This window comes from Microtus pennsylvanicus, chromosome 13 (assembly GCF_037038515.1).
Source record: "Microtus pennsylvanicus isolate mMicPen1 chromosome 13, mMicPen1.hap1, whole genome shotgun sequence".
Classification (NCBI taxonomy): domain Eukaryota; kingdom Metazoa; phylum Chordata; class Mammalia; order Rodentia; family Cricetidae; genus Microtus; species Microtus pennsylvanicus.
Window position 1 is genome coordinate 71844066 of NC_134591.1, and position 27975 is coordinate 71872040.

At 52.2% G+C, this 27975-nt stretch overlaps 1 protein-coding gene across 11 annotated transcripts in view; it reads right to left on the reverse strand.

Annotated features, from left to right (window-relative positions):
- Arhgef10l (Rho guanine nucleotide exchange factor 10 like) overlaps positions 1–27975 on the reverse strand; it is a 130541-nt gene that overhangs the window by 60927 nt on the left and 41639 nt on the right. For 5 of the 11 annotated variants that reach the window (XM_075944724.1, XM_075944726.1, XM_075944725.1 and 2 more), the window contains 7 exons: positions 15388–15479; positions 14304–14387; positions 11465–11634; positions 6523–6639; positions 3669–3777; positions 667–773; positions 272–349 (listed from right to left, as the gene is read on the reverse strand). In XM_075944724.1, the coding sequence (XP_075800839.1) occupies positions 272–349; positions 667–773; positions 3669–3777; positions 6523–6639; positions 11465–11634; positions 14304–14387; positions 15388–15479 (757 nt within the window). Of the gene's footprint in view, positions 1–271; positions 350–666; positions 774–1512; positions 1691–3668; positions 3778–6522; positions 6640–11464; positions 11635–14303; positions 14388–15387; positions 15480–27975 lie in introns of those variants that run through there. The other 6 variants (XM_075944731.1, XM_075944729.1, XM_075944730.1 and 3 more) reach the window with 2 other exon arrangements.

Consider the following 27975-nt stretch of genomic DNA (forward strand, 5'->3'; position numbering starts at 1 on the left):
TCTGAATGGCCAGGAAGACACAGTCCCTTCCAGTCACAAAAGGGAACACACACCTGACTCTTGTTTCAGAGACTCCCAGTTTCGCTTCAGAAAGCAGCTCTCGCTGCAAACCGAAGCCTTGGAAATCCCTGGCGTCCCCACTTGTCTCATTCCTCAGAAGCAGCAGGACTGGCTTTTAGCCCCTTTTCTAAAACTGCCACAATCCCCCAAAGTTCTTTACAAAGTGACCCCCCCAGAGCCCCGCCCTCATCCCAGAGGCCCCGGGAGTCACCTGAAGTATTCGCTTCAGTGACTCCACATAGCTGCCCTCGCTCTGCACGATGGAGCCCAGGATGTGTCTCCGGACCACCTGCATGGACCACAGAGTCAGGAAGGGTGTGGGATCCAAGGAGCAGAAACAGTACCTGCTGTGTGAAGGGTCCCAAAGGCAAGAAGGGGAGCTGACAACGACAGGACCACAGGGGATGGACTGAGAAACACACCTTTCTGGGGGTCATGGGGCTAGCGGGTCCTAAGCATCCCAAATTCTAAGATCTTACCATCTCCAGACCCACAGTATGGAACACACAGAGTCCAGTTCCCACTAAAGTCCCCTTCCCTCTCGTGGTCACTTCCCCTCAGGTGCTAACAGCAAGCAGGCTGGCAGCTGCCCAGCTTCCCACAGACCTGCTGAGGACTCAAGCCGTCCGGCATGGGGCCCAGCTCTGGGGCTGGAGGTTTGAAGTCTGTCACACCGACCTCCAGGAGCCCCATATCCTCCTCTTCCGAGTCACCTGGAAAGACAAATGGGAAGGTAGTGCAGCTCAGGTGGAGATGGTACACCCTGCTCAGGCTCCAGGAGATGAGAACCGTTCAAACAGTCCCGGATTGCACCCGGGAACTACTGCCCCTGAGTCAGTGGGTTAGCTCCAGCTCCCAGGCTCTCTATAATCCAAGGCTGCTCCCCCAGAGCCTGTGGTCGGGGGAGTGGGAGGGAGAGTTGGGGGATGAGAAAACAGCACCCCACAGGGCCACTGTCCCTGCTGAGACCTGCCCACTCTGCCTGCTCCAGCCTGGCATGGGCCAAACACTCGTGTCCCCATCACTGGGCACTAAAAATAGTTTTCATCTGGATGCCAAAATGGGGGGGAAGAAAATACAGCCCAAGAAGAATCAACCCATCGGCTTTGCATTTCCATTCTAAAATATACAAAGATACCCCAAAGGGAGCAGGCTCAGCTGGGTGTGACGAGGACTCCAGCCTACTGGGGCTGGGCTCAGCTGATGGCAAAGAGAGTTCCACAGAAACCCAAGGCCCTAAGGAAAAAAAGGAGGCCCAGTGGGATGCTGAAAGGTTCTCCTCCCAGGCTCTGACTCCCCCTCCATGAGAGGCTCAGGGCGACGAGTCCCTGCTATTCAAAAGGCTCCAGTGCGTGTGGCAGCCACAGATAGCAGGAAGCGGGAGACAGAGAAAAAGAGAAGTGGTAGCCAGTCCAGTTGCCGGAGAAGCAGGACACCCAGTCAGGCCCTTACCTGAGCAGGACACAGAGGAGGAGGAGGACGACGGACAGCGAATGACAGCGTGGGGGTGAGGGTGGGGGTGGTGAAGTCCCTCCTGCCTGGCCCACATACTGCCTCGGGCATCACCACGCACCCACCCCAGCCGCCGTGTCCTAGGCTTCCTCTTCCCCCACGAGCTGCTGGGTAACATTCTTGGCCTGTGATCTGAGCCGCCCGGCTATTAATAACGCCTCTGGGGGAGGGTCATTTTAGGCCCAGGGCTAGTGGGCGGAGTGGAGAGGGTGTCCCAGAAACAGTCCCCAGTCACCCGGCCTGTCTACTCCTTTATAGTAGCCAGCGTCCCCCAAAGGTAGAGGAGGCATGGGATGATCAGCTTAGCCAGGGTTTAGGTGTCACCTCTACGAAAACTGTAAGGCCAGAGAGACTGACGGAACCCAAGGCAGTGTGATGCTATGCTGGCACCAAATGCCACCAAGGCTGACAGTCACCAAGAACAATGCCTGCTGTGCCAGACTCTTTCTGTGTGCACTATGGCCATCCTCTCCTTGGCCTCAGGAGACAGGAATCACTATTAGCCCCATTGCATGAAGGAGGAAACTGAAGCACAGGACGGCAAAAATGCACAATTTCCAAGAGACAATTTCCAAGGCGCTGTGGGTTCTCCTTGGCTCGGAGCCATGTTCCCTCAAAGTGCCAGTCCATGTGTGAGGCCAGCAGAAGGCCCTCCCCGGATGCGGCCTCCTCCCACCCAAGTTCTGGCACCCTCAGCGTTCTGCCCAGACATCACTGACCATTAACCTACTGTCCTACATCTTTGTCCCCTTGTCCTCTTGTCTGTTGTTTCCAAAGATGCAACACATTACAGGGGCTGGGCCTTGCTGGGAACCTTGTGAGGGCCCCAGTCTGGACATTATCTGGAAGAGGGAATCAGTGCTATGGTGGGCATCAAAAGCAAGAGATGGAGACCTGAGTAAGGCCTATGGAACTGGGGGATCTTGGAAGAGTGGCCAGGACAGAGAGAAAAACCAAGACAATGGCGGGACAGGCAGATAGTGGGCAAAAAAATCCCTCAACTCCTGCCAGGAGCAGATCCCAGGCAATGCCTTGGAATGGCAGGTGCAGGAGGCCTGTGCAAGCCAGGAAAGCCCAGGCAGCTGAGACGTGAGTAGCAAAAGGGCTCCACAGGACCCTCTCCACCTGCGTCACTTCCCCAAACAACCCTCCCTTAGCTACCCGCATGACTCACCCCAGATGCTGAAATGCCACCTCATCAGAGAGTGCAGGCTTCAGCACACGCCATAGAGCCCTTCCTCTGCTCCCTCCCCCACCCCCAGTTCAATTTTTCTCCCAGAGTGCCTATCGTGACTAGACAGTATATTACCTATTTGCTCACACTTAAGCCTCCCATCAACCTGACCAGAGCATTGGCACTGAGGGAATCCAGGGAGAAGTCACAGCCATTCCATTCACAGCTGTATCCTGGGACGATGGGTTACTATCCATAGTAGCCCACAGTAAATAATTGTAGAATGAGTGAATGGTCAAATGATCAAATCCAACCTTGGGACACTTCTGTCTAAAACCCTGGTGACTCTCTGCTGTCCTGAAGGGCAAGCGCCCAGCCAAGCCCATGGAGCCACACTGACCTGGCCCTGACCTCTCACCCCAACCTACTCCATCACCCCCATGCCCTCAGGAAAGTCTATGACGTGTACCTGTCCCCTCGTCTGTAAGCGAGGCACCCAGCGGACACGCCATAAATGTCGACCCATGCCCATCTCCACACTCCCCCGAGAACCTGAAAGACTAGAGTCTGTCTGAATCATCACTTCCCACTGCATCTGGAGCCCCTGGAAGAAATTCTGGTAGGTTCACTGAGGACAGTGTTTAGTAGGTATTCAATAAGTAGTGGTGAAAGGAAGATGGGCAAAGAACATTCTAGATAAAGCCAGGTGAATCAGGAGGCAGGAGAGTGACAGCCGTGGCCACACACTGAAGGGAAGCTACATCGCTCACAGAAGAAGCTGGCCACACCGGTCAAAGATGTGGGAAGCAAGATGAGACTGACCCCGACATTTAGGGTTCAGTTTGGAAGAGGCCAGGCACCAGCCACGTCACCCCCAGAATGCCCCAACCCCAGGACACTGCCGAGTGCTACCCCTGCTCACCAAGAACGTCTTTCCTATGCAGAAAGGAGACTTTACGCATGACGGCCATCCGTGTCTTCTCCAGCCCATCTCGGGTCCCGCTCTTGGCGGCCTTCATGAGCTGGGTCATCTGAGCAAAGGCAGAGGGGGAGTCATCAGAGCCGGGGACCCCTGCCTTCAAGGGACCTCAGTTCAGACATCATAACCAACCAGCCCAGTTCCATCTATTCTGGATGGGTGAGCAGCAGAGGCCAGGGGTGGCAGGGAGGGAGATGAGCTCATGCTCTAAGGTCCCTCTGTGGGCAGGAGAGGGCCTGACCTCTACCCTCTACTTAAGGGGGTGATAGGATGGGAAAGAGCCAGGTCTGGGTTTCAGCCCCAGCTCTGACACTCCCCAGCAAGTAGACATCTCTCTGAACCCCAGGACAGAAGCATACAAGCCACCCTTTCAGGTGAGCAGAGACTGAACAGGCCAGCTCTGGGAAGGTCCCTGAGGACTGACCTCCTCCCTGCTGAGCCAGGTAAGGAGGCCTGACCCTCATCCCCCAACAGGCAAGTTTGAGTCTCAGCCCACAGGGATGGAAAACTGGGGCCACAGGATGCAAAAGCCACACGCCGGTGCTGCCAATTAAGCAAGCCAAGCAGGCCTTGCCACCCATGAGAGGACAGCGACATGCTCCTAGTGGGAAGCAGACACCCTGCCACTAGGACCCAGACCTGAGAGGAAAACTGCTGCCCCCTTGCTCTGCCCCTGCCCCAACACTTTCAACACTGCCAGCATTTGTGATCAGAGTGTTCCACAAGAGTGGTGCATCTGCATTGCCCAATATGGGGCCCACGTGGCACTAATGGGCACTCGGAACATGCCGCGTTCAGAGAACTGGAAATCTCAATTCCATTTCATCTTACTTTCAATGGGAGAGCTACACAGCCATGCAGTGGATGTTCCAGGAAACCCCCTCCTTTCTCAGGCTCCGATGAAGAGGAAGGTGAAAATCTGGAAGTGAGGGTTCCCCTGGATTCACTGGCCTTGCCCCTGCCTCTGGCAGCTCTTTGGTTCCCAACTGAAGGGCTATACCCTTCTCTTCACGGGGTCTGAGTGAAGACAGACAGAGCCTGGGGGAGGCAGGATCATAGTCTGGTGGGGCTTAAAGCCTGAGGGACAGGCTGAGACTAGGGGACTGAGAGCCTGGAGGCTGGGTTGAGAGGCTGGAGGGGGGGGGGGCCAAAGAGCCTGGGAACTGAAAGCCTGGGGGTGAGCTAAGAGCCCTGGGGGAGGCTGAGAGCCGAGGGGGCACTGAGAGTCTGGGGAAATGAAAGCCTGGGGGGCTAAGAGCCTGGGACATGGAGCCTGGGGAGCTGAGAGTCGGTGGGGGGGGGGGGCAGTGAGCTGAAACTATTGGGAACCAACAAAGAGCAAAGGCTTTTTGGGAACAAGACTGGCTTTCGGGAAACAGGAGAAAGAGGAAGTGGATCCCCACCCCTTGCTGTATCGATAGCTAGAATTTTTGGTCTCTTGGTAGGAAGGGTCATAAGCACTTCTGAAAATCTAATGGGGTCGGGGAATAAACATCAACCTCAGAAACTGTGCACGGGTGTACCTCTCTTCTGGGGCACATCCAACTCTGGGGGTTATTACCTAGATGGAACCATCAATGGAACTATCTTCAGAAGCATTTGTGTGGCATTGAGGGAATCACCAGAACCCTTTCTACTTGGCATTTTTCTGAACAGAGACGGGCATCAGGTGGACAACCCAGAAGGCTCCTTGAGTTGGTCTGGCATATGCACCCTTCCATACAGAGCAAGGTGGGACAGAGGGACGAATGTTCTACCCTCTGTAGGCTCCTAGCTCCTCTCCTTGCTCCCTTCTTGGCTCACGACCTTCAGGGGTATCTGCTGGGGTCTCTCCCCATTCTCCTGCTGGCCCTGGCTCTGCTGCAGTGGGCAGAATTGTAGGATTGGCAGCATTCGGACCCTGCCATGCTCAGACTGGAGCCCAGCTCTGCTGCTGACTGCAGGGGTGACTCTCAGCCACTATCTGTTCTCCAGGCACTAAATGATGGTGGAAGGACAGCCATCCCCGGGTGCCACAGGGACTTTACAGTTACAGTGGCTGCCATCACTAAGCTTATAAAGCCAAGTATCATCAAGTACCTTAATGGCCTCCTCATCCAGTCCCCATATCTACCCTGGGGCTGCTACTACTTATGGCAGAGAAATGGAGACTCCGAAGCCAAAAGGTCCATCTGCTCAGGGTCACTCTGGGTAAGCAGTGAGGCTGGGATTGAACCCAAATCCACAGGGTTCTACAGCCCATGCTGTGTGCTGCTCAGTTAAGACCATCTACTGCTGCCAAAAGCATCACCCAGAAGTCTAGTTTTCTGAGGCAGTGCAAGCTGGTCTTGAATTCCCAATCCTCCTGCCTCAGCTTCCCAAGTACTGGGATTGAAGGCATATGGCTTCCAGGTCTGGCTAGGACTCTGCGATTTTTTTAAAGGAGAACCCCAGGTCATTCTAGGGGCTCTTAGGTTTGAAACGCCACTGGGTATTCTTGTGGTTCATTGGCATCTCTCTGGCAGTATGGGGTGGGGCGCAGGGTCTAGGCAAGCACCAGGAAGTTGAAGAAATAGCTAGCTCATGGCTTGGCCTTCCTGCAGTGCAAATATGAGGTACAGCCAGGTGAAAAAATCAAGGGAGGACTCCCCAGGCTCATACCCACCCTCCTTGATGGCCCAGCAGAAAGACCCTCTAGGGCCAGGAGAGAGGGACAGGCAGACAGTACCTTACAATCGCACTGGGCCAGGAGAGAGGGACAGGCAGACAGTACCTTACAATCGCACTGGGCCAGGAGAGAGGGACAGGCAGACAGTACCTTACAATCGCACTTGAGCTTCAACTCCTGCATGTCTCTCCCCCCAACTCTCAAAGCCAAGATGTCTCTCTTAGTCCTGACGTATCTCTCCTTTAGCCTAGTCAGGTCTGGAGAAAGCTGGGGCCCCAAGCGGCCAGGCAGAAGGAGAGCAGGCGAGAAGAGCAGGCGGGAAGCGAGGAGACAAAAACACAGACAACAGGGGAAAAGGAGACTCAGGTCACATGGCAGACGGACAATTGGGGCAGGCAGATGGGATAGCAGTCTGGGTGCGGCTGGCTGGAACCTGCACCTCCAGATCCAGCCCAGCATGCCAGGCAGCTGAAGCTCTCTGCTGTGGGACTCCCAGCTGCTGGGCAGCAGAGTGGGGAGGGAAGTGACCTCAGGCCTCCCTCTCATGGCAAAAGGGAAATGATACTTGGATGATATTGACTATGTCTTCTCCTCACCCCAGGCCTGACAATGGGGCTTCTAACATGGATGAGCTAAATGACAGGGTGGGGACAATGAACAGGTATGTGAACAAAGGGATGAGTGATTAAAAGAAGATTTCTGGACAGATGAATGGACAACATAGACAGATGGATTGATGGATGTGTGCAAGGACTCAAGGGTGGGTGGGGTGGGTGGATGGATGGATGAGTGGATGGATGATGCATGGATGCATGGATGGATGGGTGGATGAGTGGATGGATAGATGGACAGATGGGGGCTGGAGAGATGGCTCAGTGGTTAAGAGCATTGCCTGTTCTTCCAAAGGTCCTGAGTTCAATTCCCAGCAACCACATGGTGGCTCACAACCATCTGTAATGAGGTCTGATGGACGGATGGATGCATGGATGGATGGATGGATGGATGGATGGATGGATGGATAGATGGACGGATGGATGCATGGATGGATGAGTGGATGGATGGATGGATGGATGCATGGATGGATGCATGGATGGATGAGTGGATGGATGCATGGATGCATGGATGGATGCATGGATGGGTGGATGAGTGGATGGATGCATGCATGCATGCATGGATGAGTGGATGCATGAATGGATGGATGGGTGAGTGGAGGATGGATGGATGGATGAGCGGATGGATGAGTGGATGGATGAGTGGATGGATGAATGGATAGATGGGCAGGCAAACAAATGGATAGGTGAGCAATTGGCTATATTTGGTTGGGTAACTATAGCTGGGCAAACAGATGATGGAGCGAAGGCTGGATGTCCAGAGGCACTGCTGAACTGATAAATACTTACCAACTGGTTCACAGGGGTACAAGCCCTGTGTCTCGGTGTCTCCACAGTATGAAACTCCCAACCCTGACCAGCCATATGCTACCAAAGTAGCACCATTGAACACTGATTTGTAATGTAGACAAGCTAGTCCAAGCTCACCCCAACATTCCACTGGAGGAAAAGGCGAGTGGGTGGAAGAAAAGGAAAGGAGAAAAGAAGGGAGGGAGGGAGGGAGGGAGGGAGGGAGGGAGGGAGGGAGGGAGGGAGGGAAGAAGGGAGGGGCCACGACATGGAAGTATGAATGGGGGGTGACTGGTTAAACTGCTATCTGGAGAATGGCCAGATGAGAAAACAGACATTTAAATACACGGCCTGTGTGAGCCACGAGGGCATCTGATGAAGCACACTGATGGCAGAAACACGGTATACTTCTGGACAAACAGACTAGCAGAAAGATGGAGCGGGGACGCTGCAGGAAGGTGGGCATACATGTCAGTCTTGGCTTCCCACTTACAAGCCAGGAACGTCTCTGGACCTCTCTGAAGTTGCAGTTTTCTTGCTGGTGAAGTGACCATGAGACGCTCTGGACATCTAGCTCCATAGATGGCCAAGAGCATTACTGAACGTCCCATGGAAAGCCCGGAGCTTAGTAATGGTCCCAAGCAGGAGTCACTAGCATCTCATCTCTTAACAAGTCCTCTGCATTTATTAAATGGATGGATGGATCAATGGATGGAGGCGGGATGAATGGATGGCAGACAGACAGATGGAGAAGGTCCTCTTACCCATACATGAAGCTGAGTCCTGGCCTTGTCATTCACTGGCTGTGTAACCCCAACCATGTCACCTAACCTCTCTGAGCCTCACTCCTATACGTGAAACTCCTGCTGTCAGCAACTCTGACAGCTCACTCCCAGCACACTGGGCTCTGTCTTGAGCCTTGTCCAGCGACAGCCTGAAACCATCAAGCCCCTTGGCCTTCTGGCCCCTTACCTCTCTGAGCGCCAAGAGAATAAGGAAGCATTAGGATCCAAGGTCACTGGCTGAACTGAGCCCAATGAGACTGAGGCCAGAGTGAGCCCACCCTTCCCAGACTGCCCTAGCTGGGTCACAGTGATTGGTTACAAAGAGGTCACAGGCAGAGAGAGAGAGGGTCTCACAGCAACCCACCTCATGCCCAGTAAACCCTGGTGGTCAATAGAATGGTCACTTAGAGACCAACAAAGCTCAAGGTAGCTGCCCACACCTGGGTCAGGCACTTCTAAGAAGGTCCCTTTATAGACACTTTGGTCACTGTTTTGGGCTAGACTTGATTGGCCTAGGCATCTAAAGTAAGGAGTCCACTGGCTAGCTTGTTGCTGGGGCTCCAGTCAGACTCCAAGGACAAGATGAAAACTTCCACAAACGCCTGCCATCCAGAGCCTTGCAGCGCACACAGCACATGCACAAGCAGCAATGGCCTTGAAACACACAGTGGCTGCAGTGGCAGGCAGAGAGCAGGGACCGCAGCAGCCCAGGAGAGTGAAGCCCCATGGGCAGTGCTTGGCAGCATCCCTAGGCAGAGAGGAGAAGCCACACACACCCTCACATTTCCCTAAGAACCAGCCATTAGGGAGCATGCAGGCCTTAGCAGATGGATAGAGAAAAGGCCCTCCTGTTAAAAGTCCCTAAAACTGCACTATAAGCTCACTCCCGCACTCCTTGAAGTTGTATAGATCCCTTGTACAGCCTAGGGCCAGAGGGCTAAAAAGGCAGACTCTGAGTTAGCATCCCTGGCAGCAGACTCCAAGCATCTGTGACTTCAACCAGCTCCCACCAGGACTCTGAAGCCATGCAAGGCTAACGCCTGCTGTTGGGTAGCACGTCTGTCATTTTCACCCTCCCGCCTTCAGAGATTCCTTTGATTCCCCTCAGATCTGCATCAAAAAGGCAGGAGTGAACGAGGCGGTGGTGGTGCACATCTTTAATCCCTACACTAGGAAGGCAGAGGCAGGCAAATCTCTGAGTTCGAGGCCAGACTGGTCTACAGAGTGAGTTCCAGGACAGCCAGGGCTACACAGAAAAACCCTGTCTCAAAAACCCAGAGGAGGGAGAGATAGGAGTGGCCCTGGGTGATAAGGAAGGGCCACAGAATGCCCAAGGCACAAGAGTCACCACCCAGAGCCAGACATCTCTATGGAGAGGTGACTCAGGGAATTGGGGTGAGAGTAGGGGGCTGTGGTGCAGTGCCTCTTCTCTAAGGGAACATATGCTCATCCCTTCAGAAAACAGGAAATAATCGCAGGCCAGCTTGGCTGCCTCTCCAGCCCACAGGCATCAGGGTCATCTGCTCAGGCCTCAAGAGTCCTGCCCCCAACTCTCACCTGGCCTTACAAGCCCTCAGCCTTATCCCATTGGTCTCCCACATGCTGGGCAGGACCCGTTCATATCAACGGAAAGGCAACTTTTTCTTTTTTTTTTTAACATAAGTTCTCATGTAGCCCAGGCTGGCCTCAAACTTCATAAACAATGGATGACAAACTTGAACTTCTGATCCTCCTGCCTTCACCAGCCTAGCGCTGGCATTGTAGGTGAACGCCACCACACTCGGTTTATTAGGTGCTGGGGGTGGGAACCTTAAGCACTCTAACAGCTAAGCCGCACCCCAAGTCCTTGTCATCAGTCTTAACAAACTACGTCATACACAGCATCTCCTCCTAGACCATAAAGGCCCACCAAGCCTGGGTCAGGTCTTCCTGGACTCATACTGTCCCGCATGACCTAAGATGATGGCCTGGTACACAGTAAAGTCTTAAGAGCTCTGCTTTGTGGTCAATGAGCTAAGCTACTTCCTATGGCCTCTCCTGAGAAGTCTAGGGTTCAGACAGTTGGGCGTGCTTTTTCAACACAAGGCTGAATAAAAGCTTTCTGGACTGTTCTGGTCAGCACTCCTCTCCTGGGAATACCTGAAACTTAGGAACAGGCAGGTAAGAATACTGTAAGCCTTCCCGGGAAGTCTGTGAAGTCGGCTGGAGCTAGTCACAATTCCCAGCCAGTCTGGACCCCACCCACCCCCACCCCCCTGTCTAACGGGAATCCACCAGGCGTCTCCAGTCAGGCGGGACCCTTAAGCTTCACCCACTGAATCTCAGTATCAGCATGGAACATGAGAGGAGTAGAAACAGCTCAGGAGAGGAAGAACCAGATCTCCATCCCCAGCGGCTCCTCGTGAAACAGACAGGAGAAAGGCAGATAGCCAAAAAGCAAATGCCAGGCCAGAGCAGCTCTGATGTTCCCTGTTCACACACCCCTGTCACCTGTCCACTCCCCAGGGCAGATGGTACTGTGTGGGTCTGAGGATGGACTTGGTAGGGCAGGAAAGCCAATGACCAACTCTAATCATTTGGCTGGGCTTCATGAACCACTGTTTAGAAAAATTCTGAAGACCAGTCTAAGCCCATGAACATCAAGATAAACTAACCTAGTCTGCATTGAAATGCAGGAGACAGGGGAGTACCTGCCTCCATTCCAGGTCCTCCACAGCCAACAGGATCTCAGGTCACTTCCTGACTTGGGATGAACCAGGCCTCTTGATGATCATTGACCAGATATTGTTGGAAAGCAATGGTGCCCAGATGGGGGGTCTAGTGCCCGGCTCTCACCACCCACATCCCTTCCTGAAGGAGTCTGGGTGCCCGCCCAGACCTTGAGAGATACCCCCCCAGGCTCCTCACCTTGGGCTGGAAGGATCCCCGGTGCTTAGTGGGCTCTGCCTCCGGTTTGACCTCTTCCCCAGAGTCCTCACTGTAGCTCTCAAACTCACTGGAGCTCCAGCCTAGGTCCTCAGCCTCACGTGGTGCTCCAGCACGGTGCACATCCTCGTAAAGTAGGCCCCGTTCTGCTCCTGCCATCCAGGGACAATCTGGTGAGCCAGAGGCCCCAGCTACCCAGATCTGGAGCCCCAGTCACCCAGATCCGGAACCCCGGCTGCTCCTGCCATCCAGGGACAATCTGGTGAGCCAGAGGCCCCAGCTACCCAGATCTGGAGCCCCAGTCACCCAGATCCGGAACCCCTGCGGGTAAATGCCCAACAAGGAAGGCTCCTTAATCCTCTCTTAACATGGCACCCCTCTGAGTGCAGGGTGTTCGCTACTTGGCATTTTTCCCAGTGAGAGAGGAAACCTCAGAGTCAAGTCTAACTGGAACCCTAGTGTGCTCCTGGGTGACTGGAGACTTCTAAAGCATCAATGGGAAGACACAGGAAGGGGCTGGACTTCCTTAATGCTGTATCCCTCCCGTGTAGTCCATGTGGTCTGCAAGGGTCCAGGAGGGGGCGCAGCTGCCAAGAGTCCAGGAGGAATCCTCGCTTTCAAAGACCACAGGATATGCCTTAGCCGGAGGAGTGGAAACAATGAGTTGAGTGTCCTGTCTCTAGAGGTGCGGGACCCAACTGGGCACTCATGTGAGCGCATGTGTGTTGCCTCAGGAACTGTTCATCTTGCTTTTAGAACATGAATCTATCACGAAGACCTGAGGTTTGCCAATTCGCCTAAGCTGGCTAACCAGCAGGCCCAAGGGGGCTACCTCTGCCTCCCTAGCTGTGGGATCACACCATGCCCAGCCTTTTTGCATGGATTCTGGGGATCAAACTTAACCCCTCCTGCTTGGTAGGGAGCACTTTACCTCCACTCATGGGGAAGTTATTTTTAAGCCAAGATGTTAGTGACTACCGTCTCCAGGACAGAGCAGCAGGCCACCCTGGCTGTGACCTTGAGAAGATGTGGCTGGGCTTGCTATTTCTGCATTGGCTACCCCCACAGCTATTGCCTGAGAAGATAGACCCTAAATCCTGGGGATGCCTAGAAAAAGACGCCATGACACCTGAGGACAGAGAAGACCAGGGCTGGGTCATCAGCTGTTTGACCTTATTCAGGTGAGAAACCAAGGAGAGGGCCCCCCCTATCAGCCACCGAGACTGCCCAGCTTTGGGTTACACCCCCACGAACCCCAGCCTCCTAGCTCCATCAGTTATCTTCCCCAGGATCCAGTGAGCTGCAAGCAGGTAAATATGATCTAAGCCTGGCATAGGCCTGCTAAAGTGACATGCACATTGCTGGCCCATCTGTCCCTTTTCTAGGGACAGGAGACAGGAGATTCTCAAAGGCCCTCTGGACTTGTTACTGTCTGTATACTCCCCGTGGTACTACGTATTGTCCAAGGATGGTTACTGCTGTCCCATCAGACTAAGGGCTACTCAAAAGCAGAGGTGATGTTTCCCAACTAGGTGGGGATCCTCCATGCCCCCAGGAAACAGACAGAACAATGAAGTTAAGACAGACAGACAGACAGACAGACAGAAAGAAAGAAAGAAAGAAAGAAAGAAAGAAAGAAAGAAAGAAAGAAAGAAAGAACATCTTATATTCAAATTCTAGCTGTGTGATCTAGGGCTTAGGCTTTGACCTCTCTAATGCATATGGAACCACTAGTCCTACCCTGCCTATCTCAAGGGGTTGACTCTGCAGGAGAATCAAATGTCCTCCCTCTGTCAAAAAAATGCCACCCAGATCCTCCTGGGGGAGGGGCAGAGCCCTGGACTTGAATTCCAGTCTGGCCTCTCAATGTCTCCTCATCTCTAAAATGAAGACATAACACCCCTAATCACAGGTATCATGGCAACATGTGAAGAGTCAGCCTGGAGCGAAGGCATATGCCTGTAATCCCAGTAGCCTGCAGAGGCTGATGATGAAACGTGAGCTCAGGGCGAGCCTTGGCTACTTGGCAGGACCCTGTCCCAAAGCATCATGAATCTCAGCTCAGGGCTAGAGTGTTAGCATGCACGAGGTCTTGGCTTTGGACCACTTTGTGTGTGTGCTCTTATATGCATGTGTACATATGTGTGTGTTCATGTGCGTGTGTGTATGCACATGTATACATGTACATGCATATGTGAATTGAGCAGCCAGGCTTAATGCATCTCAATCTCCCAACACACACACACACATACACACACACACACACACACACACACACACACACACACATACACACACACACACACACACACACACATACACACACACACACACATACACACATACACACATACACACACACACATACACACACACACATACACACACACATACACACACATACACATACACACACACACACACACACATACACACACACACACACATACACACACCACCTGTCCCTCTTCTGTCTTCAACTCAGCAGAGTCTCTCTATGTCATCCTTCACGCCAAATAATCTGTCCACTTCTACCACTGTCCTGGAAGCCTACACAGCTAACTCATTCTCCCTGGAGTTAATCAAGGTTTGGGGAAGTGACTGTCTTTGGGGACTCATGGTTTAACATCATCCTACCCAAGACCCCAAACCCTGTCCTGCCCAGTTTGCCCAGACCTGAGGTTATGGTGAATCTCTGCTTATATGTCTGCAGGGGTGAGAAAGATGGGGACAGAGAGCACTAGGGACAGAAGGAAGGGGAAGAGACCTTCCTTTCTCTGTCCCAGAGAAAGGCCAGGAAGGAGGTCAGAAGAAGCCATACCGGGCTGATGGGCGTCTGGGCTCTCACAGGGGACGTCGTCATAAATTACATCTTCATCCAGGGCAGGGAAGGTGAATCGGTCAACTGGTGACAGAGGGGAGAAAGGTCACCCAAGTGGTCCACGGAGGGTGGACCATCCCAAGTGCTCCACGGAGGACCAACCAGCTGGTAGCCATCCATGCGTCCTAACTTTCACCACCAGGGACACAATTCACTGCCTTCCTCCGGCACACTGGCCTTCTCAGTGCCCGCCACAGACCCCCAACTTGCCCCCCTGCCACCCACACACCTCCACCCTGGCCACGGCACCTGCAGGGAAGCCCTACCCTGAAGCCTAGCTCCAGGATGGGCAGAGTAGGGTTAGAGAATCTGCTCTGACCCTTGGGCCTTCTAGAAAGGCCCTAGCCCCTACGGGATGCCTTCCTGAGTCCTACAGCATCCAAAACCTGGCCAGGCTCTGTGGCCGATACCCTCTTCTTCCTCCCGGCCATCCCACTCTCCAGTGGGTCCAGACTGGACCCCTCTCCTGGATGGCTGTGACAGTCCTCACCAGTCCTGCCCCTTCCCCTTTGTCTCATCCCCTCACCCAGCCTCTGAAGTGATGGAGCACAAACGGGATTACATCATTCACCATTGTCAGAGGTGTTTGGGGGAGCTAGGGCACTGGCAGCCTGCTTCACCCCTAAACGCATCACTAACATGAACCTTGGTACTTCCACTGGACCCTGGCTCCTCCTCCTGAAGCTGTCCCTCTCACTTGTGTGGGAACCCAGCTGCTCCTGAGTGTGGCTCTCCTCTCAGAGGGCCCAGACCAGCCACCAGGGAGCTAACTCTGGGGAGCCTCTTGTTGAAGCCTCTGAGAGCAGGTGGACAGCTGGATGAAGGATCTAAGGCTCTGGTGAGCAGTGAATGGGAAGTCCATAACAGAGAGCCAACAAGTCTGTGGTAACTCTCTAAACATGAATGCCCCCTTGGTTCTCAAGCACCCATGCCAGCTCTTGGCCTAGAAACTAAGAGACAATCTTGGTTCTACCTAGGGTGGGTGGCAAATGGCGGGGGGGGGGGTGAGTGGGGAGTAACTTACTGCGTCGTGAGCTCTTCCGCTTCCAGCTGGAGCGCCGAACCCCAGAGAAAGCTGCGCCCACAGCATCCCCATTGCTGACCACAGCAGGTGCCCTGCGGAGAGATGGGTCAGTGAAACTTAGGCCTCCTCGTCACACTGGGAGGATGGTGATTATGGAGGGTGGCTTAGCATTAGACCCTCAGGTCATCTAAGCTGGGCTAGCCTTTAAAAAAAAATCCAAAGTAAACCTTGGCTCTGATTCAAGACATGGTTTCTCTGTAGCTTTGGAGCCTACCCTGAAACTCCCTCTGTAGACCAGGCTGGCCTTGAACTCACAGAGATCCACCTGTCTCTGCCTCCTGAGTGCTGGGATTAAAGGTGTACGCCATCACCACCCAGCTCTCAAGACTATTTTCTTAATTTTTTTTAAAGCAGGTGCTCCATTTTTTATTTGAGTTTTTTTTTTAATGAATGAATGCTCTATTTGGATATACCCCTTTGCCAGAAAGAGGGCATCAGATTCCACTAGAGATGGTTGTGAGCCATCATGTGGTGGCTGGGAATTGAACTCAGGACCTCTAGAAGAACAGCCAGTGCTCTTAACGCTGAGCCATCTCTCCAGTCCCATGATTCAAATTGCAACATTTTTACTGTGCTTAAAGTTCTATGCTCTTATGGAAAGAAATACACTGTTTCATCATGGAAAGCAAAGACTTCATTTCCCCCACCGGCACTCTTCAGCACCTAAGTATTCTCTTTGGGGTTGGATTTTGTTTGAATGTTTGATTTTAAAAATTACTGAGTTGAATTTCATTTAAATAAAATCACAATATAACTTTTGATCTGGAATAACCTTTAACAGCCCCTGCAATAGTTTTAAACAAACATTCTTCTGCTGTTTTGTACTGGTTATCTGTGAAACAGCAGAGAAGTCTCAGCACTGATCAAAACGATCAACCAACTGTGAAAAACAGTGGCTGTGTGTGCTGCTGTGTCCAATGCTTACCAGAGATTTAAATCTTCATAAACAACTAAATAAGCACATTCACCTCATTAGTATGCAAAATCTGTTTATGCCTTTAGCCACTGGTAAAATTATACATATGCTAAGGGATTGATAAATAAATGTCTTAATGATTTATCATTGCTAAGCGTGTGGTGCATATACCTATTTACACAACTATGCATCCAAGGTTAGATATAAGTTTCTCAGGTGAGATGGAGACATGAGTTGGAAAAGTTTAAAGAGTTTTAACCAAGTATCCAGGCTGAGAAGCAGGCTCTCTCACTTGCTCGCTCAGACCACTCGGCTAACTAGAAGGTGACTAAGCCCACGTCTGTCTGCAGTGAGGACTGTGTTCCCCCACTATTCAAATGCTGAGGTTGCGGTCAGGTGAGAGGATGGCTCAGTAGGTAAAGATGCTTGCTGCCAGGTTTGAGGGCCTGAGATTGATTCCTGGGACCCACACAGTGGAAGGAAAGATCCGACCTCCTTACGTTATCCTTAGACTACATACATACATACATGCACACACACACACACACACCACAAATACATAGACTAATAAAAAATACAAATAAAAAAATTTAAAACATTTTTAAAGCTGAAGCTTGCACTTAAATCCTCAGCTACTCCCCAGTCCCACTGTGTCACACAAAGTCCTATGCTACTGCCAGGTGGTGGTGGTGCACGCCTTTAATCCCAGCACTCAGATCTCTGTGAGTTCAAGGCCAGCCTGATCTACAAGAGCCAGTTCCAGGACTGGCTCCAAAGCAACAAAGAGAAACCCTGTCTCAACAAACAAACAAAAAGTCCTATGCTGCCCTATCTATTGTGGTGGTTTGAATGTGATTGGCTTCCATCAGTTCATATATGTGTATGCTTAGTCCCCAGATGATGAGAGGTCCAAGAAAGACTGGCCTTGTTGGAGGAGGCATGAGTCACTGGGAGGTGGGCTTTGAGATTTCACAAGTCCATGCCAGGCCAAGCCTGTTTATCTGCTGCTGCCTACGAATCAGGATGTGGTTCTCAGCTACTACTCCAGCACCGTGCACGCTGCCGTGCTCCTACCATGATGATAACAGGATAACCCTCTGAATCTATAAGCAAGCCCCAGTTAAACATTTTCTTTAGTAAAGCTTGCCTTGGTCATGGTGTCTCTCTACAGCAACAGAACAGTGACTGAGACAGAAGTTGGTACCAGGGACTGGGGTATGCTATGACAGGCCTGACCGTGCCGCTTGTGGGCAGAATGTGGACTTTGGGACTTCGGACTGGAAAACCAGGTGACTGATTTAAATGGGGCTTACTGGGCCATCCTCGTAGGAGCAGGGACAGTGGAACTGAGGGTGATGAGGACAATGGGAGTCCAGCAAAGTATGTTTCTAGTGAACATTCTGATGGTATTTTTACAAAGAATGTGCTTGCTCTTTGCCCTTGTCAATAATAATAATAATAATAACAATCTACCAGAGGCTAAATTGATGAGTTTTAGATTAATGGTGTTGGCAGAGGAGATTTCAAGACAGCCTAGTACTGACTGTGTCATGTGGTTATTCGTGGTCACTCTAATGCAGATCTTTAACGAAGAGGAACAACCCAGTGAGCAGTACCCCTCTGTGGCCTCTGCATCAGCTCATGCCTGCAGGTTCCTGCCCTGCTTGAGCTCCTGCCCTGACTTCCTTCAGTGATGAATGGTGATGTAGAAGCATAAGTCAAATAAACCCTTTCCTCTTCGCGTTGTTTTTGGTCCTGGTGTTTCATCACAGCAATAGAAAGTCTAGCGAGGACACCTGTTTAACCATTTTTTCTAAGGAAGGCAAAAAACAGTGTTCAGCATAGAGTCACAGGCATAGGCTAAGTTTCCATCCCTGAAAGCCAGGAAGTGGTGGTGAACATATTTACTCCCAGCACTCAGGAGGCAGAGGCAAGTGACTCTCTCTAAATTCAAGGCCAGCCTGAGCTGCAGAGCAAGTCCCAGGACAGCCAGGATTACACACAGAGAAACCTTATCTCAAAAAAAAGGAAGAGGAAAAAGGAGGAAGAAACGCTCACCCATAAGGGCACAGTGAGAGGAGATGGGGTCTTTGGGGATTAGACAGTGAGAGACCCATGGGAGGAATCAATGACTTCTTATATAAGGAGCTACCAACAGCCCCTTCCATCATGACCGATCACAAGAAGATGACAGCCATGTATAGGTGAGAAAGTAGACCCCGGCAGACTCTTGGTCTCCTGCAGCCTTAATCTTAGCTGCGTCTTTACTTCTGCACCCCCAAGGGAGACAAAGCCTGACTACAGTAATATCTCCTGGCCTGCACTTTCTGACCTTGGCCACTCCACCACTACAGGGGAGAAGAGACAGAGAGGAAGCGGGAGTCAGAGAGAGATGTTCACACAGGCTGGACAGTTTCAGGAGACCAGAAGACAGAGCAGCAAGCCTCCATCCCACACAGCCCCAAGGTCTCGCGTGCCCTCCTCTCTCACAGACAGGAGATGACCTGCGTTCTCCTGCCTGCCCCACACCTTCAGCCCCACGCACAGTAGGCACAGTGATGCCCAGGTCCAGAGCTATGAAAGGTAATATATACTGTCTGTGACACACCTGTTTACTTATCCTTCTTCCCCTTCCTCTTCTCTCTCCTTCCCTTCCTTCTTTGTGCAGGAAATGCAACCCCAGGTCTTATAGGTGCCAGGCAATTATGTCACCACCATGCTGAAAATCCAGGTATTACCTCATAGTCAGCCAGACTAACACGCCCAAGAGAGCCCAGCAACCAACTCCAAGGCTATTACGACTTTGCTAACAGCGGATCCTGTGCAAACTTTGAAGTTGACCTCAAGGTGGGGCTGGGCATTACTGGGTGAGGCCAAGTAGTTTTAGAGGGACCTGGACATGCCAGGAGCACACTACATGCACACAGGGAGGCTGAAGGATGAGCCTCCTGGCTGTGTGTTATCAGAGCACAGGAAGTGGCAAGCACAGGTCCTAGTCCTGTCCTGTGACTAAGGGCCGCCTGGCAGTTGTCATCCCCACACAGGGTCACCTTCCTGCCCACCTCCACTGCCCAAGCTCCCTGGCTGATTGGAAAGAACACAGCTGAGATCTGAACCAAGCTGATATTCTTCTTGCAAAGCTTTTTGGTTTTTGTTTTGTTTTATTTTAAACTAGAGGTGGTAGGAGAGGGTCTAGGAGCCCAGGGTCTAAAAGCCCAGGCTGACTTCAAACTCATTATGTAGCAAAGATGACTTTAAATTCCTGGTCCTCCTGCTCTACCTCCTAAGTGCTGAGATTACAGGTGTGTAGCACCATGCTTGGCCTATTCAGTGTCAGGGATGGAACCCAGGGCTATGCTAAGCAAGCACCCCACAGCTGAGCCATATCCCCAGCCATTTCTGCAAACCCTTGCTCCAGGGCTCAGCTCTTTAGCCCACAGACTAAAGCCTGTATTCCCAGGCAAGCAAGAGGGGAGGGGCTCTCCAAACAGGGTGACACTCCAAGCACAGGTCTGGGCTCAGGGTTAGTGGACGAGGAAAGCATGGCAGAAAATGAGTCCAGGGCACCTCCTCCTTCCTGCCCAGCCCATGCCCATGGGGGCAGCCCCTCCTAGCTGCTGTCCCGGAAAACCACCCAGAGCCCTGTCACTGCCCAGCTGGAATGGACCATTCTCCCAGTGAGCAAACACTCCTGCGCCTCCTCCAGGATAATAAATAACCATGACAAACACCCATGAGAGGGTCATGATCTCAGCTTCATGTGCACTTCCGCCCTCCTGAGGCCTCTAGCCTTGCCCAGGAGACAGGGCTGAACTACAGTTACACCATCTGCCTGCACATGCCAGGGTGAAGCCACGTACGCAGAGGATGAGGTCCAGAGAAGATGGGAGAGAGGTGTTAGGATTTACCCGGGATCCTGGCTGGTCCCCTAGCGGGTGGGAGACAGACTGATATGCCAAGTGGAGAGAGCTTGGGTACAGTTTATTTAGTGGGTATTGGGAAGGGTATAAGGGTAAGGGGTTATAGAGGGGAGGAGGGGAGGGAGGGAAGAAGGGGGAAATGGAGAGGCAGAGTTGCCTCTTCAGAAGAAGGATGGACAGAGAGAGAAGAAAGGAAGAAGAGGCAGAAGATCAGCTTGCCTTGAGAAGGGGGGAAGATTGGGAGTGGGTGGGGCTTGTCTCTTAAAGGGACAGGGTACACAGGTGACAGAGCAGGCCAGCAGCATTACAATTACGACAGGAGCGGGTATCAGTCAGAAAGAGGAGTTCACCCAGGCTCCCAGTATGCCTCCAGCCTTCAGAGCCCCAAAGCCGCGTGTGTCCCCTTCTCCTGTCCCACAGACAGCATTGACCCTGCCTGTCCCATGCACAGTGATACCCAACACCCATCTGAAAACCCTCACTCCCATTATCTGTCCAGCAGTGGATGTTTGCTGCAGAAGTGGGCCTGGCAATGACCCTCTCTAGACATCAGACCCCACGGGGCTCCTTTCCAAAGGCTGTACAGGGTGAGTCATCACACAGAAGGCCTCTACTCCAGAACACTGAAGGTTCCAGGCCAGCTGGGCCCAGCCACCTGGCAAATAAAAGGAGGCATGAAGAATATTCTAGAAGAAAGAATGCCACCTTTGGGGAGCAGAGCATACTAGGATAGGATCTGTGTTAAAAGACGTGGAAGAAAACCCAATCTGCAGCCAAGCACAGAGCAGAGTCACTCACTCCCTTCCAAGCTAGTCACACACCGCCAGTACCCCCTAAAGACCCCATCACCCGTAACACCCCCACATCTAAGAAACATCAGCAGGCTGGAACCAAACATGGGGGGCTCTCCTCAGACCTGGATGCTGCTGTTGGTAACATGAATTGAAAGAATCTTTTTTCTTTTTCTAAGACAAGGTCTCACCATACAGCCCAGGTTGGCCTGAAACTCACTATGTAGCCCAGGCTAGTTTCAACGTCCAAATCCTTCTGCCTCAGGGCAGGTGAGATGGCTCAACAAGCAGAGGTGCTTCCCACCAAGACTGGCAGCCTGAGTTTATCCTTGAATTCGCATGGTGGAAGGAAAGCACCAACTCCCGCAAACTGTCCTCTGACAGCCACACGCCACGCCATGCATGTACAGACACACAAAGAAATAAATGCAGCTTAACGACCCCTCTGCCTCTGTCCCTCAAACACTGGGGTTACAGGTAACTTTCCTGGCCACCCTGCCCAGCAAAGCTAAACAGACCTTAAAGGCCATCTGGCCCTGATGCCTGGATGTAGCTCAGTGGGTAGAAAGCTTACCTAGTATTCCTGAAGCTCTAGCTTCCCTCCCAGGACCAAATAAGACAGAACACACAGGCTCAGGCCTGCAGTCCAGGACCTGGGAGGCTAAAGCAAGAGGATTGTGAGTTCAAGGCTGGCCTGAACCACATAATGAGGCTGTGTCGGGCCCAAAGGTTCCAAGCCAGCTTCTGGGAGACTAGAGTCCAAAAAGACACTAGCTCCAAAAAGACACTAGCCTCAAAACCTCTGTCCTATAGCACTGATCACGGTTCTTGGGAGGGGCTTCTACTAGCTCCAATGAGCAGCAGAGCAGAGACCCGTGCCGGAGGTGAGGTGCAGCACACACCAGTTACAACAGCCAGAAGACAAATCCTGCCTCTGCCATTTGGCCCAGAGCACATGGACAGTCACTAAATACAGAACCAAGTGAATCATCACGTCCACTTCCTGCCGTGAGGATCAAGGAAGAATGTATAGAAAAGTGCTCAGCAAACCGGGCGTTGGTGGCGCACGCCTTTAATCCCAGCACTCGGGAGGCAGAGGCAGGCGGATCTTTGTGAGTTCGAGGCCAGCCTGGTCTACAAGAGCTAGTTCCAGGACAGGCACCAAAGCTACAGAGAAACCCTGTCCAAAAAAAAAAAAAAGCGCTCAGCATGCCTCCGTGCTTCAGTTTCCACAGCTGTGGAACAGACCATGATACACCCCCAGAGGGTCCTGCCAAAAAGCAGACATGGAGATAGGCAGATAACAATGCCTGCCTAGGCTCTGGCCTTCCCTATGCCTCTCCAGGTAGTGGCCCCCTTTAACCACGTGATCTGCATGCTGTGGCTAGGGTCCCTCCCATAGAGATGACCTCCAGGGCATGGTTTTTCCTTTGCCTCCTACAGTTGGACACAAGTCCACAAGCTCGATTACTGGCATGGTGAGGAACCACATGGAGAAGTCAGGGGAGGGGGTGCTTCATCCTGGCCCCCAAAACAGTCCTCAACTGGAAGTGATCGCTAAGGACACCTGAGAACCTCTCACGTGGCCTCAATGCCACAAACGCAGGTGCCACGCCAATGTACCTACTGGCCTACTTCAGGAGCTTCTGGGGGCCTAGGGACCACAGCCAGAGCACAGACAGGCATTGCATCCTCACCAATCGTTTAATAAGAATACAGGTTCCCACGGGAAAACGTTCACTGTGTGTAATTAGGTTAAAAAAAGTTAGCGAGCCATGAAATCGCAGGCACAATAAAACCACCGCTCTAAAAAAAACCCATGTTGCCTGCTGCTGTGTTTCAGCAAGCGCACATATGACCTACTGAAAGGAGGGGCGGAGGGAGTAGCAGATAAAGAGAAGAATGAAGTCAGAATGTTAAGAATGGTTTCCTGGGGGGGGGGGATGTGGCTCAGCAGGTAGAACATTCTCCTACAGGACAAAGCCCCGGGGACCACATAAATTGGACGTGGTGACTCACGTCTGTAATCCCAGGGCTAGGGAGGTGAAGGCAGGAGGATCAAAAGTCCAAGGTCATCCTTGGCTATAGAGTAAGTTTGAGGCTAGCCTGGGCTACTAGAACCTGTTGAAAGAGAGGGAGGGAGGGAGGGAGGGAGGGAGGGAGGGAGGGAAAATAAATCAATTCCCAGGATCCACTGTGAACTCAGTAAGCCTGAAGACCTGAGTTTAACCAACATAGCAGAATGAGAGAATCAACTCGTACTATGTTATATCCCCTGATGAACTCCATGCCTGCACTATGACACCACCACCCCTACACATACAAATAAACAAAGAAACAAAAAACAAAAACCTAAGTAGAGAGGGATCCTCTCACATTTGAAGCAGGTCTAAGTGACCTGGAAGTCAGCTTGGGCACTTAGTCCAGCATGACACACAGCCATGCCATTCCCGCCTCAGCCTCCAGAGCCCTGAGATTACATGTATGCACCACCATACCCAACTCAGAACACAGGTTCTGAAAGATGCCTGGATTCGAACCTAGCACTGCCCATCTCACTCTGTGACACCAGGCTGGTGTTGTGCCCCTCCTGTACCTGTTGCCACACCTGTAACATGTGGTTGTGACTTGCCTGCCCATGAGCATTTGGGTCATGACTGATGAGATAAGCAAGGTGACATTCTCAGCACTAGGGCTGGCCTGTAGTGAACCCAGACACACAGGGGGCGTTGTTATCTAACACTGGAGCTGTGACACACATCACTGGCTCACCCAGTACTTCAGCACCCCAGCCTGGGCACTCCATAAAGAATGATGGAGTGGGGGAAAGAAGGAAGTGAAGGGTTAAAGAGCCCCAACCAGTCCACAGAGCTCTGAACCGGAGCTGTGAGAATGACCCAGACACACGCAGAACACTAGAGAAGTCCAGCGCGAGCACTGCCAGCCAGCCTGCCTCCTCCAATCAGGTGCTCTGCCTCTCTGTCTGCAAACTGGGACCCACTGTCACTGCCCACTTCCAGAGCTGTGTCTTGGTCTCCTGCAGTTATGACCAATCACCATAAACCCAAGATGTCAAGATGTTTTTAAAAATGCAAACTATTATCTTAGAGTCGTGGAGGGTGACACTGTCCAAACTGAGCTTTCTTGAGGTGTCAAGGGGACAGGCTAAGACTCCTACAGGTCCTAGAGAAGGGGTTCTCAACCTGGGGGCCGCCACCACTTTTGCAGGGATTGGAAAACACAGATATTTACTAGTAGCAAAATTACAGTTATGAAGTAGCAATGAAAATAATTTTATGGGTGGAGGTCACCATGACATGAGGAGCTGTATTAATGGGGTCACAGCATTAAGAGAACAAAGGCTCTGAAGAGCAGTCTGCCCCGAGAAGTGGCTCTCATTCCTTGGCTCAGGGTCCCTTCATCCACCTCCAAAGCTGGCATGCGGCATCTTCCCTTTTCTGACTCCTTCCCTCTCTCTTATGAGGACCCTGTGATGACATCAGGCCACCCAGAGGATTCAGGATCACCGAAGGTCTCCTTCCCAACTCACCTGGTCCTTCCATCCCTCGCCTCTTCAACAATGACTGGTTTCCACTCTCCTCTATGTTGAGAACTAAAGTAAGGCCTGGGTAGCAAACCAAACTAACCCCTCAAGAATGAGTTGCTGTCCCCTGGGAGCTGAGCAGCAGGTGAGAGACACACCCTCCCAGTTTCACAAGAGCTGGGGAGAGAGGAGGGCTAGGGATGATGTGGGAAATCCTCCTACAACATAGGGCTTTCCCTCTGGGCTCAGTTCAAGGGAAGCCCCCCCACACACACACACACCTAGCACCACCCACCAGGCTTCACAGAGAAGAGAGGGAACTACTCTCCCAGGAGCTCGGAGCTTACCCCTTAGCAAGTAACATTCCTGAAACACCAGCCTGGGGCCAGGAAAGCCCTCGCACCAAGACCCACAGTCAGCCCCTGGAACAGGGGACCCAGTAATGAGCCCCAGGGCTGTTGGCCAAAGAGGCCTCGGTTCTAGCCTCTTATCAGAGAAGTGTATGTGCGTGCCTGCATGGGTGTGTGCATGTGTCTGTGTTTGTGTGTATGTGTGCTCATCACACACTTACAGCCTTGGTAGGATAATGGAGTATATTTTCCAGAGATGGAAAGATACCTGGGCCTCCAGTTGTGAGCCTGGTGTGTGGCAAACAGGGTCATTGTCATTATAAGCTACATTAGTAATATTCGTGCCTGCTAACAAATGCATCCCTGAAGAAAGGGGATGTGTCTCCAGTCAACACGGGCACACTGAAGCTTGATCCAAGCGAGAGGCACAAGGCACTATGGCGTGGATATAAAGTGCCCTCCCAAAAGCACACGTTAAAGGACTGGTCCCTAACTGATGGGACATGGGGGTGCGTACTTCAATGGTTCGATCTTTGGTTTGGTTTGGGGACAAAGTCTCTATCCCAAGCTGTCCTCAAATCCTGTGTAGCCAAAGATGAGCAACAGACCTCCTGCCTTCACATCTCCAGCCCCAAGCATGAGGTGCACGTGTCACCATGTGGCTTACTGATATGCTGGGGATCGAACCCAGGGCTTCACAGACATTACATGAGCACTCCATCACCTGAGCTAGATCTTGGCCTTAGTTAATCTTGATGAGTTCATACCGAACAGGCTTTTTACGAGATGAGACCTAAATGAAACTCACTCTTGACGCTTGCTCTTGGCTGCCATGAGGGGAGCAGCTTTCCCTATCCAGTGCCTTCCTGTCGTTAAACTCCTGCTCAGGTCTGGAAGCAACAGGCCCAGCACCCTGACCATGGACTGAGACCGTGAGCCAAAACGAATCTTCCCTCCTTCAGATTGCTGGTCCTGGGGACTTTTTCACAGCAATGGCAACTGAGGGACACAGCTGGACTACCTGTCTGCTCCTCATAACTATGCACCAGGCCGGTGACACCGCCTCACTGTGCAGACGGGTCACGTGGACTGATGGGGAGGGAGGGACTGGTCTGCAGGAGCTCAGATGGTCTAACAACAGGGGCACAGCCCCAGCAGAGGACACGTCTGGAGTCACCGGTCATCTAGGCAAGCACTGTGTCCCCACACTTCGTCTCTCTAGGCTTTACTGTCTCCCCCATGCAGATGGGATAAGAGAGGCTCAGGCACTACACCCCCTTGCTATTGAGGGGCAGAGCCACAACCTGAGACCAGCAAGATGGCTCAGCAGGTACTGATGCCGTTTTCCTGCCAATCCCGATGGTCGGAGTTTGATTCCCAGGACCCTCACAGTGGAAGAGAATTGACTCGCACCTGACCTGCACGCACATGCTGTGGCACATACATGTCCAAACATGCCCATGCACGCATACCACATACACACACAAAGAAATGCATTATATATCTTGGTTTTTTGAGGCAGTTTTTTCGTGTACTTCTGGCTCTCCTGGAATTCAGAGAGATCCGCCTGCCTATACCTCCCAAGTGTTAGGATTAAAGGCGTGTGCCACCATGCCCAGCAAGTATAATTTTTTAAACACCACAACCTGAAGCCAGAACCACTTCTTCCCCAGAAGACCCACCCCAGGCCATACTTCTGTCTAGACAAGCTCAGTGCCCCTGACTCCTTTCTCTACCTCCAATTCCCGCCCCCTCACCTCCCCAGCTATGAATTGAGTGGCCAGGAAGGGTTAAAAGAGCTAAAATTGTACCTTGATAAAACCAAAACGACTTAAGAGACAAATGACTAGGCCTGTCTGTAAGGAAGTTTCTAAATTGGGTTCGTTGAAGTGGAAGACCCACTTTAACTGTGGGTAACACTATCTCAAGGCTGGGGTCTTGAATAAGAAAGGAGAAATCGAGCAGGATGATGGTGGCGCACGCCTTTAATCCCAGCATTAAGAGGCAGAGACAGGCGGATCTCTGTGAGTTCGAGGTTAGCCTGCTCTACAGAGTGAGTTCCAGGACAGCCAGAGTGGTTACACTGAGAAACACTATGAAAGAAGAAGGAGGAGAAGAAGGAGAGGGAGGGGGGAGGAGGAGGAAGAAGAAAAAGAAGAAGGAGGAGGAGGAGGAGGAGAAAAGGGAGAAGGAGGGAAGGAGGGGGAGAGAGAGAGAAAGAAAGATGAAAAGAGAGAGACAGAGGGAGAGAGGGAGGGAGGGAGGGAGGGAGGGAGGGAGGGAGGGAGGGAGGGAGGGAGGAAGAGAGGGAGAGAAATCTGAGCAGCCACACTAGCTGTCCTCTGCTTCGCTTCCAGATTGCTGGTGTGACCTGCTGACTAAGGCTGAGGCTTGGGGAAGCAGAGCTTGCCCTTCCTGGGAGCCTCCCCACTGCACAAACCAGGGCTGAGGCCACATTCCAGCCACACTTTGGAGAGACGGGCTCTCCTCCCCAGCCTTGTTTACACCTAATGATGCTGCTGGGTGGTTATCATCATTCCACTAAACTGATGGCCTTGGAGAGGTTCCCAGTTAACCCAAATGCGCACGGCTGGTGAAGAGCTTAGGTTTAAAACTGGGTCCAGCGCCAAGCAAGAGAAGATGCTCAAGGCAACAGGGCAAGCGTTTCCTGGGCTAACTCGGAACAGACGGCAGAGAGGCAGGACAGGATGATGACTGAGAGTGAGGAGCCCGGCCCCTCATGTCCAAGCCATGGACCACTCTGAGTCATCCCGACCAGCCCAGCCAAGAACTAGAAATACTAGAACACACAGCCAGCTCATGGGGTCACTGGGTCACTTAGCCTCAGCATGATGTCCAGCGCTGCCCTGACATATGATCTGTCTGGGATCACTGAGTCTGAGCTAGGGAGTCATGTCCCCAGGACACAGTGGGTACACTGGGCAGGGGGTAGAGAGAAGACACACCAGAAAGAGCCAGGAGAATGCACCCGCCACAGTCCTAGTCC